This window comes from Grus americana, chromosome 1, assembly GCF_028858705.1.
Source record: "Grus americana isolate bGruAme1 chromosome 1, bGruAme1.mat, whole genome shotgun sequence".
In the NCBI taxonomy this organism is placed as follows: Eukaryota; Metazoa; Chordata; class Aves; order Gruiformes; family Gruidae; genus Grus; species Grus americana.
Window position 1 is genome coordinate 22,875,783 of NC_072852.1, and position 19,704 is coordinate 22,895,486.

General features: G+C 39.0%; 1 protein-coding gene across 8 annotated transcripts in view; it reads right to left on the reverse strand.

The window, feature by feature from the left end:
- Positions 1-19,704, reverse strand: part of PLXNB2 (plexin B2) — a 257,382-nt gene that overhangs the window by 11,917 nt on the left and 225,761 nt on the right. For all 8 annotated transcript variants that reach the window (XM_054834250.1, XM_054834267.1, XM_054834306.1 and 5 more), the window contains 12 exons: positions 19,019-19,127; positions 17,060-17,287; positions 16,417-16,593; positions 15,822-15,961; positions 14,666-14,766; positions 12,201-12,430; positions 11,027-11,208; positions 10,185-10,251; positions 9,925-10,071; positions 6,440-6,596; positions 5,366-5,466; positions 4,442-4,526 (listed from right to left, as the gene is read on the reverse strand). In XM_054834250.1, coding sequence (XP_054690225.1) covers positions 4,442-4,526; positions 5,366-5,466; positions 6,440-6,596; positions 9,925-10,071; positions 10,185-10,251; positions 11,027-11,208; positions 12,201-12,430; positions 14,666-14,766; positions 15,822-15,961; positions 16,417-16,593; positions 17,060-17,287; positions 19,019-19,127 — 1,724 coding nt within the window. The remainder of the gene's footprint in view (positions 1-4,441; positions 4,527-5,365; positions 5,467-6,439; positions 6,597-9,924; positions 10,072-10,184; positions 10,252-11,026; positions 11,209-12,200; positions 12,431-14,665; positions 14,767-15,821; positions 15,962-16,416; positions 16,594-17,059; positions 17,288-19,018; positions 19,128-19,704) is intronic.

The following is a 19,704-nucleotide window of genomic DNA, read 5'->3' on the forward strand; positions in this document are numbered from 1 at the left end:
CTTGTTCTTCCTTTAATTTCTGAATTTTTATACCTACTTGGCATAGTCCCCAAAATCAATGGCGCTTTTCCAGTGAAAGTTACTTAATCAGTGCATTTAAAATCATTGACGTCTTTAAAATGTGAAAGTTATTTTCCCCATAAAAACTGTGATTCAGCCCTATTGCACAAATTGTTTTGCATTACTGCTAAGTTTTATGCTTTAATATATCTATCTAATGTAACTGAATCCCAGTTAGAGTAGAAAATATCAGTTTCTAATTGCATGAATTTTGTCCTTTCATATATTTGGCCACAGTAGTTTATTAACTAAGTTCCTCAACATCTCCACTAAATTTACCAGCTTGCATATATGTTCAATATTTTACATCACAGGGGAAAATAACATTTATGTGTAATCTGGCCAAACCAACACTTCTGCTTGAATCTACTTTATATATCCCCATGAAAAGCATTAGCTATGCAGTCTTCTGGGGCCTTTACTTCTTTTTAACCAGGTAGGAAAAAAAAAAAATCCCACATTAAATCACATTGTCCTTTGTGAGTCCTTAATTTGACTTAGAAGTTCATGTGAATGAAGCAAGAATGAAATAAAAGCTATCACTTTATTTTGAGGCAGCTGCGATTTTGCAATCAGTACCATCACAGCAATCATCCACCAGTACAGTAAGAACCACTGGTGGGCCTAAAGCCTGGAATTTCTTTTGCAATGCCTGTTGTTTACTTTTGTAAATTAATAGATCAAACCACGCAGTTAGAGCAGAAACTATTTTCCAGCCTTCTGTCAGCCGCTTGGTACACTTCTGCTTCCTCTTTTGATTCAAAGGAATTTATCCTCTCTCTGCCCTCCTGATGGTACATGGCCCAATTTAACTTTGGGGAGAAGAAAAACAACCAAAGGGGTTTGTACTAAGATTACTGGCCCTTCTGTGCAGCTTAATTTGGCCTGTGTTTGTTTAGCAACAACAGAATTGACTACTAGTGAAGTAGTAGTAATTTCATAAGAAAGTAGGGATTAAGAGACTACAGTTCAACTAGATGAACTTTTGCAATACAAAGATCCCACTTCATTGCTAAAAATAGCAGGAAGAAAGAGGAAGAGAAATTCAGAACATGGGGCAACAAAACATGTAAGCAGTACGGTTGCTAAGAGAAAATAACATTTCTGTGAGATAATATTTTCCCCAATGGAAAAGTAGGAGGTGAAGAAAATAAAACACAGGGGAAAACACCTCCTTTTTATTGCGGTAGCCACATTATGCATCAAGCCGTAAGCGGGGAGACTGTGCCCACTGGGTCGAATGCTTCACCCCCGAAAACTTTGTCTTGGCCCTTGGGCATTCTTTGGCCAATATAAAATAATGCTGGGGGGGTTAATGCTAAATGTTGACTGCACTGACTAATTATAGTGGTATGAACCATGATGTAACCATGATGGAGGCAAGTGAGACGGTGACAGGAACTGCAGTCCCTTTCCCTTGTGTGGCTTGCAGAAAATTAGCTTCCTTCCAATCTCCTCCCCCCTGTGAATACACCGCTCCATGGAGGTGAAGGAAGGGCTGCCCTACACGGATCTGCTAATCAGTATTTCTCATCTGCAACTCTCTGGCTATTTTTATTCACCATTACAAAAGCGGAAAAAAAACCCGCAGAGAAAAACCCCAGAATAACAGAGTGTGTTTTTTTGGCTCGTAGTTCAGTACAGAAATACTAGCATGAAATCACTGAAACCATTCTCCATCTTGATACAAATTAGTAATTGCATTTATTATCTCCAGAAGCAAAAGATGCTGCATTTAATTTGTCACAACCTCCAGCTTCTAGTGTCTTCCTGTTAGAAGCTGTGAATCAAAAGAGCATGGAAGCAACGCCAGGTTTTAGAGCAACATCTCTGAACAAGCTTTCACATTTTCGTTCTGTGCAAAGCCTAGTACTTTGGCAGACAGTCAATGGCTTCAGCTGACACTTCTCAATGCAAAAGGTGCAAGTTAATGAGAGACTCTGGATAAAAGGAAAACCACTTCGTCACAAGCCTCATTCATAGACCCAGGATAGGATTTCTATTTATTCCAACCCCGTAAATCTCTGTGTCATATAAATGTGTATGTGTGGGAGGGGAAGCCTGTGATCCTCTCCTCTCCCTTTTATACAGTGTCTCACAAATCACTGTCACTGCAGGCTCTCATTTTGCACTAGCTTTGTAACATTTTATAGTTTTCCAGAAGAACAAATTGGCACCAGATAGCTCTGAAGACCCTTCGGTGCTAAAGAAAATGGGCTAGTCTGGCATGAAATGCTGTCTTCCCAAATTTGTACACTACCATGGAGCAAGCCAAGGTGTGGAGAAGAAACATGGTGGAAGTTGTCTTTACTCCATACTTTGGAATCTGAATTCTCTCTGCAGATTTTTCTCTCGTGTATGAGAGCCCTCATGTAACAGCACTGTCCCCAGAAGTCTGCTTTTCCTTTACAATTAGGTATGCCACACATGTGACTAAGGAGTTCATCTTGGAGTACAGATCACGCATGTTCAAAGAGCTTCATCATACTAAATCACAGCTAAAGATATAATCATAGAGAAGGAGAAAAGAAAAAGAGAACTACCCCCAACAAAAAAAGAGAACCACATGGTCTGATCCTCTACTGCCTGCCACAAGGGTAGTGAGGTGGGGATGATGAAGACTGGGAGCCCAGAACAGAGACTGAACCACCAGGCTCCATTCATGGTCCACTCCACTTCTTTAGAGTGGAGCTGACTACCACCTCAGCAGTTACCTCAGCTACTGATGCAGCCAGTACTACAACCAAACTGAACAGGGACTAGGAATCAGCTCCTCGCCTGGCTGTACTTCACTGTCCTCTATATTAAACCCAATGGCTTTTTCAGTTGATGTGCTGGGTTGGCACCTGCTGTGACAGAGTAGTCACCACTTGGCCAACTATGGCGGGCACTTGCAGAAAAGGGGTGAGAGGACAGCAGCAGAGGTGTAGCCATGACCGTTAGAAGACCCTTCAAGGATGCTGGAAAAAGTCTCGACAGAAAGCATCCAGGAGGAGAGAGTAAAAAGTAAGTGGCAAGTAATTCTGCCTGTCCTAATTCTCTGGCCAGCACTCAACACAAATGAAATGGAAGTCTGCACATTTTTGGTAAATAGCAATACATGTCAGAGCTATCAGCTGAGAGCCTTCTTCTTGAAAAATGTACATTTCTGGCATATTATTTTCAATCTGTTTGACTGCCCAGCCCTTGAAACCTATTAAACCTTCCTGTTTAAAGGAATGAAACTATTAGGTGAAGCAATGGCTTTTGCAATCAGTGCTAGACAGAAAAGCCTATCGAATGAGTTCATAGAAGGAAGAATGATCTCAACAATTATCGTTCCATAAATCTAACTTCTACCTTGTGTAAAATAACTGAATATAAGGATTAAAAAAAAAGGAGAAACTGAACATCTGAAATGTAAAGGAAAGACATGTGACAACATAAATTTACAAGTAAATATTTCCATAAAAATCTGAGTGCATTTTAGGCTGTAATGGATATTGTGCCCTAAGAGGTTTTGAGATAAAGGAAATTGGTCTAGAAAGAATACTAACATGTGGAAGTAAAAGCTTTAGAAGAGGGTTTGCAAGCTAACAGGTTGTCTTCTGTGTTGAGAAGTCCAGCATATTGTAGCAATACAAGCATTGCAATACAGCAATACAAGAATTATGCAACGGCTGCTTTTGTGATGTGAAAGAGAAGAAGCATTATGAGGAAATTCCTAACACTAACTTTCAGTGGATTGCAAACCTCAAAAAGAACAGAGGAATTGTGGAAAACACTGCATCTAAAGAGATAACATGTATGGAACGAACGAAGCCAACCAGCAAACCCTGGAAAAACCAAGCCAGCATAGCTGGTGAAACATCACTCAAAGGGAGGGGGACACAAAATATGAACATGCAGAGCTAAGTTTGCAAGGCAACACAGTTGTAAGAAATGCAATTAAAAAAATTACACAAGATCCATTATGTCACAGAGAGCAGAGCTGGTCTCTACTGTGGTTCATCTAGAACACTGCATTCAATTCTAGTCTAATAAAAAGTGGAAGAAATTTGGAGAGGAAAGTAAGAAAAGGAAGAAGGAAGGAAGGAGAAAAAGGGATGAAGCTTTGGCAAGATGAAACATAGAGTTTGACTATAGATGTAGCGGGATTAAGAAACAAAATATGCAAGGAAATGCTTGCTAAGAGTGCTTTCTATTAAGGCTTTTATAATGAGGACAAAGAAAACCATTGCAAGCGTGCAGTGCGTAACAACAAATAAGCCCTATATAGTCTGGTGTGGAATATTTAGTTCCACAGATATGCTTGACAAACAAGATCAAGACAGCAGTGTCACTCTGTATGGGTTTTGACTTCTAGTCATTTTGGGAAGTAGTGAAGCCACAAGATACTTACTTTCCCCTGGGACATCTTGCTGATTATCCTCTGGCTGCTGGGAAATTCCCATTTTTGATAAGATGAGTGTGGCACCATCTCGGACCTTTGAAAATACGAAAACAGGGATGTTATTTGAAAGAAGTATGCACTACTGAACCTCTTTCTCAACACCTAAACTGCTGTTTCTGTAATCTTTAGCAGGGAATCTGGACCTATGATTAATGCTGCCCTTCAAAGGCTTCTTGGGCAACAGGCTCTGCAACTCTCCCTCCCTCTCCTTTAATAAGAGATCCCATCAACATCTCCTCTCAGATTACTGAAAATGCTAGAAGCATCTCCAAGACTTCAGTGGTTCCTCAATCTGGTGTGTGCACCCTTTTTATAAAAATGGGGTTTATCACGAAGTTTCTGAGGGAAATCCAACTAAATTCCATCTTTCCTAATCAGGATATCTGTTGTTAGAAAGTAATAAAGAGCATACAAAGGGAAGATAAGTGGATTGCAAGTGCTTGGTAGAGCGAACAGTACGAAACCTAAACCAGACAGTACAAAAACGTCAACATCTGCTCTCCTGACTGGGCTGTTGGACAAACCAGACCAACCCAAAATCTAGCAGCAGAGCAAGGACAAAGACAATTCTCAGGGGCAGGAAGTAGTAGAGAAAAGAAGAGATGAATGTGAGACCTAGTAAAAGGAGCTTTTGAATGTTGAAAGGAGATGAGGAAACCAAAGTGCTATCATTTAGGTGTTATGTTTTGGGTAAAATGTTTAGGCAACATGTCTAGCCTTTCACGCTCCCAAGCTTTTACTGCCTAGACCCAGAGCTAAGGGTTTTTTTCTGATTATGTAGCACAGAAGTTTCTCTAAGAACAAATAAAGATTTTATTTATTACTGGAGAACAGTTAACAGATGCGAACAACTGCTCTGAAACACCTCCTTACATTATAATGCATTAGTGTGTTGATACGTTTCCATCTGCCATCTTTTTGGGATGTTAAATCCAAGTCTGAGAGGATCTGTGCAGTAGAACCTGGACGCCACTCTAAGGGGTAATTAAAATGAGAAAAAACAGATTTAAACCACATGCAAAAATAACTACTCCAAGAATGTTTCGGTTTAGAGACTCACTGACACATTGTGGAACATTAAAAGAAGTAATTTGGCACATGCCACAATGTGTGTTTTTTATTGCTTAATAGTTTGGCCTTTATTACAGAAGTTTGCGTGAACCATTCCTACCCATGCACATGACTTCTGATTATTTTCCATAGAAAGTTAAATTCCTTTGCATAGAATACTACAAATATATATAATAAGAACTGCTATCACTCCAAAATAGAGCAGGACTTTGTAAGGAATAGAAAAGGCGTTTTTATGGAATTTACTAGGATTTTCTGAAGAGCAAGAATTACATCCTCTACTTTCAGATTAAGGCAGATACTGCAAAACTATTAATTGGAGTTTTTATTATGAGATTATTAGGCCTTTTAAGTTATGTCTTTTTTTTTTTTTCCCTTGAGAACAGCAATTTTGAAAGCCTTCAAGGAGGACGATTTTCAGAGGCTGGGTGGCTCATCATCCCCTAAAAGTGCAGCTCCTCTAAGTTATAATTCTTCTGAATAACCATTATAAAGGCAAGTCAAAATCAGTACCAGTTTCTGAAATTGCATCATTACTTCTCCTTCAGTTAATTGTCCATGCTGTCATTATCACATTAATTAGTACCTGAGATACTGACTCTGTCAGACATGAATACATTTGTGCTAACAGTCATTAACAGGCTCTTTGCACACTAATGACAGTACACCAAAGAGTCAGGAAAAAGAACTCTGTAAGAAAGCATTAATTTTTAATGCATATTAAGATTGCTGCAAAATGCTGTATTTTTGCATCCAGCTGAACACGAATTCAACTTCTTTTTTTTTAACAATAAATTGCTTTTATAGACATTTTTGGGGAAAATACAAAACCACACGTTTCACCTGCTCAATATTGTATCACAAGTAGTGACCTACCAAGAACTACACTCTCAGCTTTTGGCCACTGAGAACACGGCAGATTTCGATAGACTTGGTCTATTATCTTTTCCTTGACTTGTGATATAGTATCACAGTTCAGCACTTTCACAGGTATGGAATCGGTTCCTCCATCTTGTACATATACATTTACTGTCTGTAAAGAAAAGAATATACATGGTTATTAAGACAAATCAGCACTGAATTACTTCTGAATCTGTTTTTCTGTATGATTTAAATGCAAACAATATCTAAAATTCATTGTGCAATAATTATTGCACAGCAGCACATATTTGCAATGGGAGCATGGATTATTTGAGGGATCCCTCGCTGTTATGCAGCCAACCAGCTATCAGAAATTTCAGCTATCATAATTCCTCCTACTATGACAAAACAGAAAAGATGCAGAATGGATTTACTAATGTCTAATATGCTTCTATTACTGAGTCTTGGGAATTTATTAGAGGGACACACAAAAACAAAGCAGCTGGATCACTGACTAGTTACATGCTTCTCATATAGCCCGATAACCTGGAACATAGAAAAGCACAAGTAATGCACTGCCCAAACTTAATGAGTTCCCAATAATCATTTGAGCTGCACTTTGCTGAACTCCCAGAAAACTGTGTGCTTTTGCCTTCCTTCATGCTGTCTTCCCGGTTGTGGTTTTACTTCTCAAGTCGAGCGGACTAGGTCTGTACATATGGTGATTTAACATGGCTCAACTGATGAGCAGTGACTTGTTCAGCACTTTACCTCCTGCGACCAGCTGTTCATTAGATATATTTATATCTAATATACACATATGCACACATACACATATATATGTATATATAAAAGCCATTTATGTGATCTTTAGTGTTTGAAGACTTCATTTACTGGTTACTGTTGTCACAACAACTCTAATAGCTCCAGGAAATATACCTAAGTAGCTTATGCTAGTTCTAAAATATTACTGTTTTCTGATAGTATTGACATGGGGTTTTTTAATGGTGAAGAGAATTTCTTGAAAGCCTGTAATTTGCTAAATCTAGAGTGATTTTTTTAAAAGTAGCTTCACTATATAAGTGTCAGCTTTAATACAGATAAAAGCAAATGAGAAAACGATGGCCAGGAAAGCTCCCCAGAAAGAAAAAAAACCCCACCAAAACCAAATAGATGTTACGAAAAGCCTCTTTCTTTCACTAGCTGAATCAGTACAACAGCTCAGAGCCCTCACGGATCTTTCGCCAGACAGGTAGCTTTGGAGGCCTGGCACATCGGAAGCATCACAGCTCTCAGATACATACGGTCCTGCCAACCCTAATGCCTGAATTTATCATCTCAAACTTCAGAAATAAACTTGCATGGCTGGTATTTTTAAACAGTGAAGAAAAGCTATGCCATACGGCAGTCAAATTAAACATGATTGTACTGTCCCTTGACAGAACTCTCAAACTAATCATGAGATTTCACCTTCCTTTTCCTATTAGCTTTATGGTAATTAGACATGATTTTGCTGCTAGTTCAGTATGCAGCATGTCAGTGTAACCAGTGATGCAAAACAGATTCATCTTTTAAATAAGAACAATTAGAGAGCAGACAATTGCTCTATACCATACTTTCCTACTGTGTCTCACTTTTAGGCAGAAGTGAACTAATTCACTCACACTTTAACCTACCTTGGTGCACAAACGCTCCCTAACTGTTCACACTTACCACAACAATGTCATCATCGTGCCAGAGATCCCAATAACGTATAGCAATAGTAACCCCCTTCATAATCTTTGATCATATATATATACACACATATATCTCATCATCTTCCATGCACTCGCACACATAAAATCTTTGTTTGAAGGGTAATCTGTGAATCTGGACCAAATATTGCTACTGTACAATGTTATAATGTTTAATATCTAGCTAGTATGCTTGTTGTGCCCACATCTGATTGCATACACAAATTTTCTGCTTTCACGCTGCATTCATTTAGCTTAATTGCAGGCATTGGCTGTTTTGTGAAAAGAAACAGACTGAATAAAGAATTATTGTCATTAAGTCTTACATGATGTACAGTGCAAGCAAATTTTGTGCTTCGTACACAAGAGAAAATATAACCAGCATTGCCAGTCAGTGTGGTTTCTATGGGTGGCACTTTCAGCTTAGATATGAAGATGACAACTCAACTAATCCCCAAAATATCAATTGAACTTAAAATATTTCTTCTTGCCCAGGACACCATTTTCCTCCAGGCAGTCTAGGTCACAGTCTAGTGATTCTGTGAGTGAAAGTCCTACAGCAATCTCCTCACATCAGCCCTCCCATCAGCATCCCTTCAGAATACAGAAAATGGTGATTTTTTTTTTTTTACCAGGACTTAATAAAGCTTTTTATTAAGTTTCTCTTTTCACATTGCAGATATGTCACTGCATCTTTCTCAGTTGGAGACAACCACAAATGGCTCCTAACATGTCAATAAAAGAGGAATCAGAGAGGGGAAAAAAATGCTGTGTTTGTCTTTGAAGGACAGTCTGTGCATCTTTGATATGCCTTACACTGTATCCTGAAGAAAACCAGCAAGACTGTTGGAAAGAGTAAAACTAGAATTCATGCTCCCTAAACAGCTAAAGAGTGGGCTGCTTCAGTTTTTTAAAAAGACAGTGAATCCATGTGCTGGAGTCTGGTTGAAAAAGTGCTGGAAATTTGTCGCAGCAAACAGAATTAAGTCAAAGCAGAATTTGTAATAGAAGAGAACTGGACCATGGCACTGGTGATCAGATTCAGGGGGTGGTGGAGCTCAGAGGGGGAATTCCTGGGGCAGGATGTCCACTTCATCCCACTTGAAGCATCTAACACGGATCTCCAGAATTGCCTGTAGAGGCAGCTTCTCCTCATCACCATAGGGAATTATTTCCTTAGGTGGAAATAAACCCCTTTGAATGCCAGTTGGGCTGCCCATGTTCAGGAGAGTTTGACTCACACAGGAACAAGTGCAGAAATAGGTTCATAAAGTGTTTTGGAGATTGCAGAGCTATCTCTCACAGGACTGCAGAGGACCTCATCCTGGGATATGAATAAAATGATCTCTAAAATGATGTTTGATATGCTGACAAGCAGCAATCACAAGGGAGAAAGACAACCCAAAGTTCAAGCATAACATTAGTGCAAGAATTCTGCAAAAATCAATTGCGAGTTAATTTAGATGGGAAAAGGGAAGGAGCCAAACACCCCCACTACTGTTCAGACAGACTTTGAAAATTATGAAAGGGATTTACTGAAATGGATTCTACAGTGGCAGGACTTGGATTTACTGCTTAGAAGAGACTTTATAATTCTGTTTTCCTGCTTGGAGACTTGCTTTGGTCAAACTATTGAGGGTCCTGCCCATGACCAGAATTTCTATGCAGATCACAGTAGTCCAGAAAAGTATGTACAGACTTAACACTACAGGACTTGATTTTAAAAGAAAAACTGATTTTATAATATATTAATCATGCTCTGCTTACCAACTGCGTATACTCTACATCATCTCCCAGTAAGCCTGTGTCATTCAATGTATACTTGGCTTTCTTTAGTACAGCATCCACTGGCCCTTTTTCTACCTGGTGTTTGATAGCCTTGAACAATTTATAAAGAGGCTCCCCGGCATTGTCCTGTTTAAAGGAAAGGAAATTAAATAAAGCAAAACCAAAACATATACTCAATGCAGCATGTTTAAGTATTATTGATAAAAAAAACCCCACAGGCAACAGACTTCGACTCTTACCTTGAGGTACTGATATAAACAAATAGACATCCAGTTAGACAACATTCTCTCAACAACGGTTTCAGATCTGAAAAAAAAAGCCAAAAAACAACCCTGAGTATGGTAAGGGTACTTAATGACAAACTTTTAAAGAAAAACATCACTTGCTTGAAATATAATGTTTTTACATGCTTAACTGCATGCACTCTCCTAATGCAATGATTTCCCTATAGAGTCTTGAGAGCATGTACTTGCTTTAGGATAAGTGCTTCGTATTGCTCATCATTCCTGGGTACCTTCAGCTCATTACTGAAAAGCACACATGCTTTATGCAAAAATCTTAAATTGGGTCTATGCTGTAAGAGCTAAAAAATTAACCTAGTTGTGCAGTTACTGGGAAATAACCTACAGATTACAAAGCTACAACATACACAGAGCAAGGTCTTTTGTAATTTATTTGGGATAACATCAGGGTTAAAAACACTAGAGCAAGCCCTCACTGAATGCACAAGGCAAGCTGATTATGCGTGCTCATTATGGAGATGATGTGTGGTATAAATGCTAGATCATTTGGAATAAAATTAGATTAAAAAGTAAATTAAATGTTTGGTATTGTATTTTGAAATAAGGTAAATGTTTCAGTAATCTCAATGCAGATTCTACACTACAGTATCTGAATGAGGAAATCTGTTGCCAGCAGTCCTGCCTGTGCCTTCCACGGCTATTCCTGGTGAGCTTGCCTTTCTCATAGGCTTGGGCCAGGCTATTTCTGACTTTCATGGCTAGTTGGCATTTTAATACAGTGACGTTGCAAAAGAAATACATTTACAGAAAACCAGGGAAAATATGGCAATCATTCAAACCTTCTTAGCATCAGCTTTGGGTTTTTGGCCACAACATACTGCTCCATCAGTTCTAAGAACAGTGTCCTCATGATGTCAGTATAGTATTCTAGTTTTCCATGTAAAGCAACCGTCAGTAGAGATGCAAAATACACTTTAGCTCGAGCAGAGAACTCCCTTTGGTTTTCCAGTGTGTGAATAAACTGAAACAGAAAACAAATGTTAGACCAAGTCCAATGACAGGTTTCTGAAGAACCTCAACACTTGTCTGCACTAAGACGACAAGCAATACAATTTTAATATTAATCTGCTAAGCATGGAATGGAAAAGTTTTCAGAAGTTTGAAAAAACTACTTATAAGAAAATGTTGCCTGTAATTTGACACACACAGTGTACTGGACTAACCCAAGGAATGCTTATGTACTTTAACTGAAGCCTTATCTAAAAAGGATGCTTTAATTAAATGAAAAAAGGTGTTCTGTGACAATTTTTTAAAAGAGAAAATCAACTCCCCTCTCCCCCAAATTCCCAGTCCTTTCACATCAAATTACAAAGACACTAATCTAAGCACACCTGGGAATGCGCTCTCATCTGCCATAAACTGTAATGCTACCATTAACTAGCTCAGCACTGGAGCTTCTTTTAAAAAAAGGAGAAAAAGTTTCAAGCCTGAATCTATATTTAGGTGTCTGACAATCAGCCTCAGTTTTTGAGAGTGAGCAATTAGAAGTCTCTTCAGAGCTGCTGTAAGCACTCATCAATCTTGATGAATAGGCCACTTGAGGAGGCTCTGCCTCTCTGGGACAGAGATCCAGCAGATGCCTGCCCACAGGTGACTCCCATGATGAACCAGGATGGAATCAGCATTCTCTGATCACATTTCTTAAAAGGCTAAACCAAACTTGTAACAGCAGTTTTTATGCCAGATTAGGTAATATCTGTTTTCCTACAGCCACTGCAATGTTGACTAACTCCATACTATGTGACCTGGCACAGAAATATGATCTTGCTTCTCTGCCCCACCAGGAAGCTCTGGCTGTGATGCCACATATCTGCAGCGGCTACTGTGGAACCAGAACTGTATGAAAATAATTTATTTTTAATAATTTTTGTTCAGTTGTGCTTGCAAACCTACTGTCTTGCACACATGGGTATGCCTAGCTAAGAGACAAGGCGAATCTACCTCAGTACTCACATTAATGAGAAATGATTTGCTATTGAGGAGGTTGGAGAACTGGTTCAAAGCCTGCTCCACAGTCTGCCGCCTGGCCTCGGGTATATCCAGCTTCCCCGTAATCATCACATCTTTCTCTCCGTCTTTGGAGGGCAAGAAAAAGACTCTGTCCGTGTAGGTTTTGTAGTCCAGTACTGGAATTCCAGCTTCATTGATATCATTTGTCTGATCCTCCATCTCTATCATTAGATCTGGAATATGCAATACAGTTAAAAGGTTCATATTAAAAAAGCCTGCAGATTTTTCAGGCAACACGATCTCTTTGGGTGTCTTGTAATGGAGAAAAAGCAACTCAACACCAAAAACTCTATTTCATCTCACATTTTCTCTTGCTTAATCAATTATCCTGTTAACTACTACCACAGCTAATCCTATGGTGACATAAGAATAACTGCCTTTAGCACAGACGGTTTCCTTGTTGCTGCCTATCTGAAAAAGGGCCTTAATGATTGGTTGAGTTCATATATACGAATGTAGGATTGTAGCGCAGAGTCAAAAAAAGACACCGCAATATAGTTTTCTTGGTTTTTTTTTTTTTCCAATGCACATTCTATTCCCTCTGAGTCTAGGTAGTAATAAAAGTTCTTTTAAAAAACACATAGCAATCAAGGAAAGAAAAGTTTAAAGTGTAAAGCATAGCATGCTAATTTAATTGGAAGGAAGGGGATGGCAGGAAGGAAGAAGGTTAAATGGTTCATTGAAATTGATGGAAACATTTCTGTGGGACTCAAAAGCTCTGAAGTTCTTAAAAGGGACAACAATTAGGGAATCATCCTTTGGAGCAGCTATTCTAGCTGAAGGCTTTCCAATTACCCAATATTGCTGATTGACTAGAATAGCATGTTAATTAATATAGTGACCTACTGTCTCAGCAATTTTATTGCTCTTATTCATTCATTTACCTCTTTGTTTTATAGCATTCAGCAAAGCTAAGGGAGGAAGCGTCTGGTGATTTCCAGCTTTGTGGTACTTGTACTTCCTCCCTGATGTCCCCTTCCTCACCTATCTTTGGTCCCATGTATTTTAGACTGTCTGCACTTGGTGCTGTTGACATTACAGTTTCACAGTATGGATCCAGAATGTGTTTTTGACTTCAGTGTTTCATTTTACTGTCAGCCAAGGTGGATGCAGTTTAGGAACTGGATTACTCCTTGGATGTGCATTCTGTTTCCCCGGTGTTTGTGCTTGGTGTAGCAGAGAGGAAACCTTCAACCCAACATGCAGTGGGAGTTTGTAGCCCCCTACTAGGAGTGTCAGCAAGAGGAACACACCTTCTTCTTTCAGAAACGGGTATGAAGTTCCATGGGACAGGTGGTGAGAGGGAGGGCTGTTAACCTTGATCAATCCTCTCACAGTTCAAAATCCATTTTGAAATGAAGCCCATTTGGGAATAATTCTTGATTCAAAGATTTGCTTCTGTTTTGTGTCTAGAACCTGGAAGGAGTTGGTTTTCCAGAGAAAGCAAGCTGGTACAAGGAAAGAACATCCTGTCCCAGAAATGCCATCGAAACAAGACTGGGAGAGGCTTCCAGCATGGCTGAAATCTTTGAGATATCCTGAGCTTCTTAAATTAATTTCAAGCTCTAACCTGAAATTGCTGTTTAATTCAATTCTGCTTTTTAGCCACTGTCAATATGAAAGAATCTATTTCTCTTTAGAAATAAAGCATGTGGGTTATTTTTTAGTAGAGATTATTTCAACATGACCCAACAGTAAGTCTAATTCAGATAATGAGGTGACATTTCATGGTAATCATTTAGGCCAATATTTGCAATGTTTGCACTCAGATGCCTAATTTAAGCATCGCAATGAGTAGTTCAACATGTAGAAATCTGAGCCTTCACACCTCCTGCTGCCTTCCCTGGGATGATGCCTCTACATTTACACAGAACTATTAGCTAGCTCCTCAAATCAGGCTTAAGGTTTTCCCACGATAAACGGAAAAATGCTATTTCTTTCCTGCGAGCTTGCTAAATTATCCCTTTGTATGCCAATTGCTGCAAAAAAATTTTGCAGCTCTGAAAACAGTTTTTAATGTCCACACTTGGCACATACAGCCATTGGGCCTAATAGTAAGTCCATGGGTAGTCACTTTAAAACATTTTTTCCTTGATATCAACGGCCACACACATTAATGGCTGTAAGTAACCCCAATCTCCACTGGTTTCTATTTCTCAGTTGCTAACTCTGTGCTTCCTTTAGACTAAAACTATCCATTTCCTTTAATAACCTCAGCTCCCTATTTTATTTACTGCTTTCATATATAACAACAAAATATCTGCTGTATGTCAACGTCAGTAATCAAGGCTACTAAGATCTACTAATTATTTGTTCCCAGAAGATAGTTTTAGCAAGCTAGCACCATTGCTCCAGCTCATCTTCTGACTGCTCAAGAGGACCCACAGAAGTGCAAATAGCTGTCATACCTGTGAATTCCTTTTTGCACCGGTCTCTGACACTCTCCTCCAGGCCTTCAAGCTGTGATTTAATTTTTTCATACTCTCGTTCTGCTTGTTGGCTCTTGCGTCTTTATAGAATAGAAGTAAGATTTAAAAAAAGTTACAAACTTCAACAGTAAATAATTTGCAACAGCTCTGAGTTGGGAGCCAAAGGACTGGAAGACATTTTCCTGGGTTTGATTTCTTTTTAAACACTGACAGCAGAAAGAGAATGGAGAACAGCAACAGTGGACCAAGTCTTCATTCCATGTAAATCAACCTGGCACCATCACGGGCCTGCTGCTTCAAAGCACACTTGGGCCAGTGATTTAAAATCCAATAAGCAGTAGCTACAAATGCTTTCAATCACATATTAAGTACAGAAACTCAATTTGTATGTACTAAACAACGATTGCTTGCAACACGTCCTGCACTGGCTCTGAGCCACCCAGGAGTGTGTCTGGGACTGAACTGAGAAGGTTGTAGGAGGTCCGTGAGAACACCGGTGCTGTACAGCACATACTTCAGCACTGATTTGGCTATATTGATATGCACCACAAAAGTGAAATCCACCCCCTCCTGAGGACAGTATGAGGCCCTCATTACTAACCTTAAAATTGAGCTAAGTAGGTCTTAAGTGAAATACAGACATTGTTCTGGCCCCTTGTGAAGCATGAATTTCACCATTAATCATGAAATTTGTGTGTGGGTAACACTTATCTCAGCTGGAAAGGCCAAAATGACCCCCTAGCCAAATCCATCCAGCTCAGATTTACAGTGCTGACCATGGCAGCATAAGTGCTGACAGATATGTATACAGAATAAGTTATCTTCTTCACAAAAGGCACTTTAGCTGCCATTTCAAGAATGTACGTGTGCAACTCAGTCTGCAATTGTGCACTTGGCAAGGCTGAGACCAATTGTTGTGCTTATGTATAAAGGACGGACTGGGCTGACTGACACCAAGGAATTTGGTGTGCGTGACAGGAATAAATCAGTGCTCATACATATTTCCAGCTGTAAGTGCCCTTCTTAACTCTGCAGCCCATAAAAAAGATGAAGATAATTTCTGTAGATTGAGCTGAAAACAGGTAGTACCTTGAAAGCTTTAGGACAGCAAAACCACCTAATTAAAGGAACTTACCTGTAACAGATTATAGAAATGACGATGATTGCTATCATAGGAATAAGTACCAGTGGCAAAATAAGATTCAGTGGGATGTCACTCACACGAGTATCATATTCTACCCTCCCGAGGATCCATTCCCGGAGTCCAAATTTCACCTAATTAGATAAGCACAGACATTCATCTCAAATAGTGCAAATGGACAGTGGTTCACTTCTCAGTTGCACTCTAAATTCTTAGTAATTCTCACTAAGTGAATTTCTAGCTCAAACTGCCAAACAAAGGAATTTTGGAATATTTTATACTAAATTTAGGTCACTAGCACTTTATTCCATGAAGTAATTTTATTTTGCTTAGCAAAGGAAGAAAAATCCCCAGCCTGCCTAGCTACAATTTTACATTCCTATATAATAAAGGTAGAAGGCATTTGGCAGCTTGGGACTGCTCTTTATGTGTGACATCTTCTAGACAGCGGGCAGAAGCTGAGGAAAGAACTGCAAGGAGTTTCTTCACAGTACTACAACATCTTTGGAGAACAAATTACTTCAGTGGGGAAGCACTGTATCAGTGTCACTTACACGTGATATTAAATTCTATTGAAAAGGTAACCTACAATGAATTCAGGAAGGTTATTGATGGTATCTCTCTTCTGCCGTTTCTTTGGTTGAGGCTGTACTTCCGGTGGCTCACAATATAAGTCTGTTTCAGTTAGTGTTTTTATGTTGCAAGGCTCGTCACCCACAAAAGCCTGGGCCTCGTCTATCGTCATGGCTTTGTTCAGGTTACTGCCCTAGACAGAAAATACAAGGCTAGGTCATCATCACAAAGTAAATCCTGAGTTGCAACTTTCCATTTGGATAATTTTTAGCAGCAGATGTGATTTGCACTGCAGTGTACAGAAGAGCAGAGTGGTTAGGAATTATTCACTTCCTCTCCTTCCTTCCTGATGTGAGAAGAGATGTCCCCTCCAGTTCTTGGGAGCTCTATGGTAGAGGGCATTTCCAAATGCCAGGCTCAGCAGGATGGGGCATGCCCAGGAAACCCAAAGTATGGCTAAGAAGATAGCAACTATCTCTGAGAAGGGGAGGCAGGGAGGAAAAGGGAGCTAACAATGTTCATCATCTAGCAAAGGTAAGGGACTACCAAGCATTTTGGGTATGCTACCAAGCAGCTGCTAAGGGTTTGAGAAAAGAAGGAAAAATTCCATACACGCTTCAAGGACAAAATGAACAACCACCATCTCTTGACAAGTTTACCTTTGCATTAATAAGTTTGTTGACTTGTTTTTTGATGCCATCTGTGAAGTTTTCAAAGGTTGGGTCTGCAACATAGGCAAAGGAGTGGCTCTCATTTTTTACAACCAACTCATAATGATCCATTAGAATAACAGTGGTAATGTTATAGTTTTCTGGGTCTTCCAGTATCGGTAGGGAAGAAAAAACTACCGTGGTTTCATTGAGTCTTGTAACAAGCTTTCCATCAAACTGTGAGAAACAAGACAAGAACATCCACTTTTTAGAGTTTGACTCATTCCTGTACATAACTGTTGATAACTTTAGACTGTAGAAATAAAACTACTGGATTTATATCCTCTCCATACAGCAGAAATAACATTGTATGAGGTATTTTCCAAAAAGAAAATTAAACAAATTTGTTGATAGGAATAAATTGTTGATCCATTATGTTCTAGCAGCTGCCTGCAGAAAAAGCTTAGGTTACAGATCAGTTTCCATTGTCTCCAAATTCTCTGGCTCTGGACCACACTGGGCTGTTATCATTAAATTGGTCTAAGATTAAGAGGTTAACATGGCAGCTTTAATCTAGATCATCTTCCGTACTATTAAGTATCTCAGGTAGATTCTTTTCTACTGAAACTGTAAAAAACCTCGCTGAAATTCAATACAATTACTAAAGTGAAATTTCGTAATAAAATTTACCAACTGTTAATTAACTACTCAAGGTAACAACTCAGTTAACCTGTCCTCCATCCCCAGTTACACAAATGTTTTTACCCTAGAAACTCCTTCAGTCCTTCAGTAACATGAACCACAGCCACCAATACTAATAGGACCCGTCAACATTTCTTCTATTACCAACTCAGTTTCTCGCTTTCAGCAATGCAATTTGATATTTGATATTTCTGATATTGCCATATAAGGGGAAACAAAACAAAAGATTAGAAAAGTTTCTAGTCTTAACGAAGAATGTGTGCTGTACGTAATGCCGACGTAAGCTAATGTGCTGAGAAGATGCTAAGCATACATAAGGAGGGAGGTAAGAAATGTTGATAAACACTGTCAAGAATGCTAAGTAGACTTTAAGATTGTCCCAGGAGTTAAGGTTATCAAGATAATTATGTCTTGCAGTTTACGGCCTAAGAAACGTAGGTGGTTTTCCTCTTAAAATTCTTTAAGGGCTTCTGAAGGACTCAAATCCAGCTGGCTTTGACATACTCTAAAAGATGAATCATGCATATAATAGAAAACATGCACATTACCAACTCTATATGGATCACAAGACAATCTTAAATTGAAGAGCCAGCCTTAGAAAAAGTCCTATAACATTCTTACTGGAAGATCACTTTTAAGTCCTCAATCATTGCATTAAATTGTGATCTTCATTACAGGAGTGGGAAATTGAAACTATTAGTTATGTCAGTTCTTAACATGACATGCAACAAGGATTCAGTTTTATTTTTTTTAATGTTATTTGTCACAGCTTTTTGTGAACGTGCTATAGGTGGAATATGCATGAAGCAAGAAAGAAAAGAGTCAGTTCATTGAGGTGTGAGAAAATTAAAGGCACTGACTGTGCAAAGCTGAGTGCTCAGCATTGACTGGATTTGGGCACTGTTTCAGGAAAATCTCTAAAGCTTGCAGGATGAGAAGAAGGAGAAAGATAAAGAAAAAATAAACACTTCCAAATTCTGAAATACATCCATTTTACCACTCGAAGTTTAATTCTTCTATCCTTATTCATATGGAATGAAAATAATTTTAAAGCAGAAGATTTCAAGGTACAAGTGAATGTAAGTCAAGATAGTAGAAGTAGGCTCTTCTTCCACGGAAATCCTGAACAGACCCAGAAATCTAATCAAACCTTATTCCACTCCAAGCCCAGTGAAGTACAGTGGGCAAACTTAAATGCATTTTTTTGAACAGATTACATGTTACGCACCCAGTGAGATGCCTTTGAGGGGAAAGAAAGAAAATTACCCTTTTGAGATTCATTCTCCCTGCTTCTGGACGCTCTGCATATACCACCAATGAGAAACTCTGGATGAGCTCAAAGCCGGTTCCAGTTACTGTGATATTTCTCCCTCCACTGAAAGGCAGAATTAAAAAAGAAATCAAGTCATTGGCAAACTACCACAGCTATAGTCTGCTTTATCCCGCACTGCTGCTACTTCCACTGAAAACAGCTACGTAATGCCTATATGACAATTAAGTGGCCTACACAAGAGACTTCTGTTGAAGCTATTGGTGACCATAGCATTTAAAAGCAGCAATGCAAACTTCAAACTTGTTTTAAAACAGCAGAATAAAAAGTACAAATTGCTTTGTCAGTATTTGTGGCTTTTCATTGGTGCCTATCTTTGTGTGCTTTACTTCACCAATGCTTTTGTTAAAATCACTCCATACACCACACACACAGAGACAAAGGTGAGAGTGTATTTTCCACAGGTCTGTAGGGACCTGGCTTCTCTCTTCCCTTTCATTTGTAACACGTTGTTTAAAAAATAATGTATTCGCCTAAGAAGAAGAATGCATGGAAGTTGCCACTGGGAATTAAAGTCATCGAAGTAACATGGATTCAGAGGGATAGCAATCCTCAAGGCAATCCATTAAAGACAGCTTCGGTTTATATAGAGGAAAAAAAGAAGTCTTTTAAATCCCCTGGG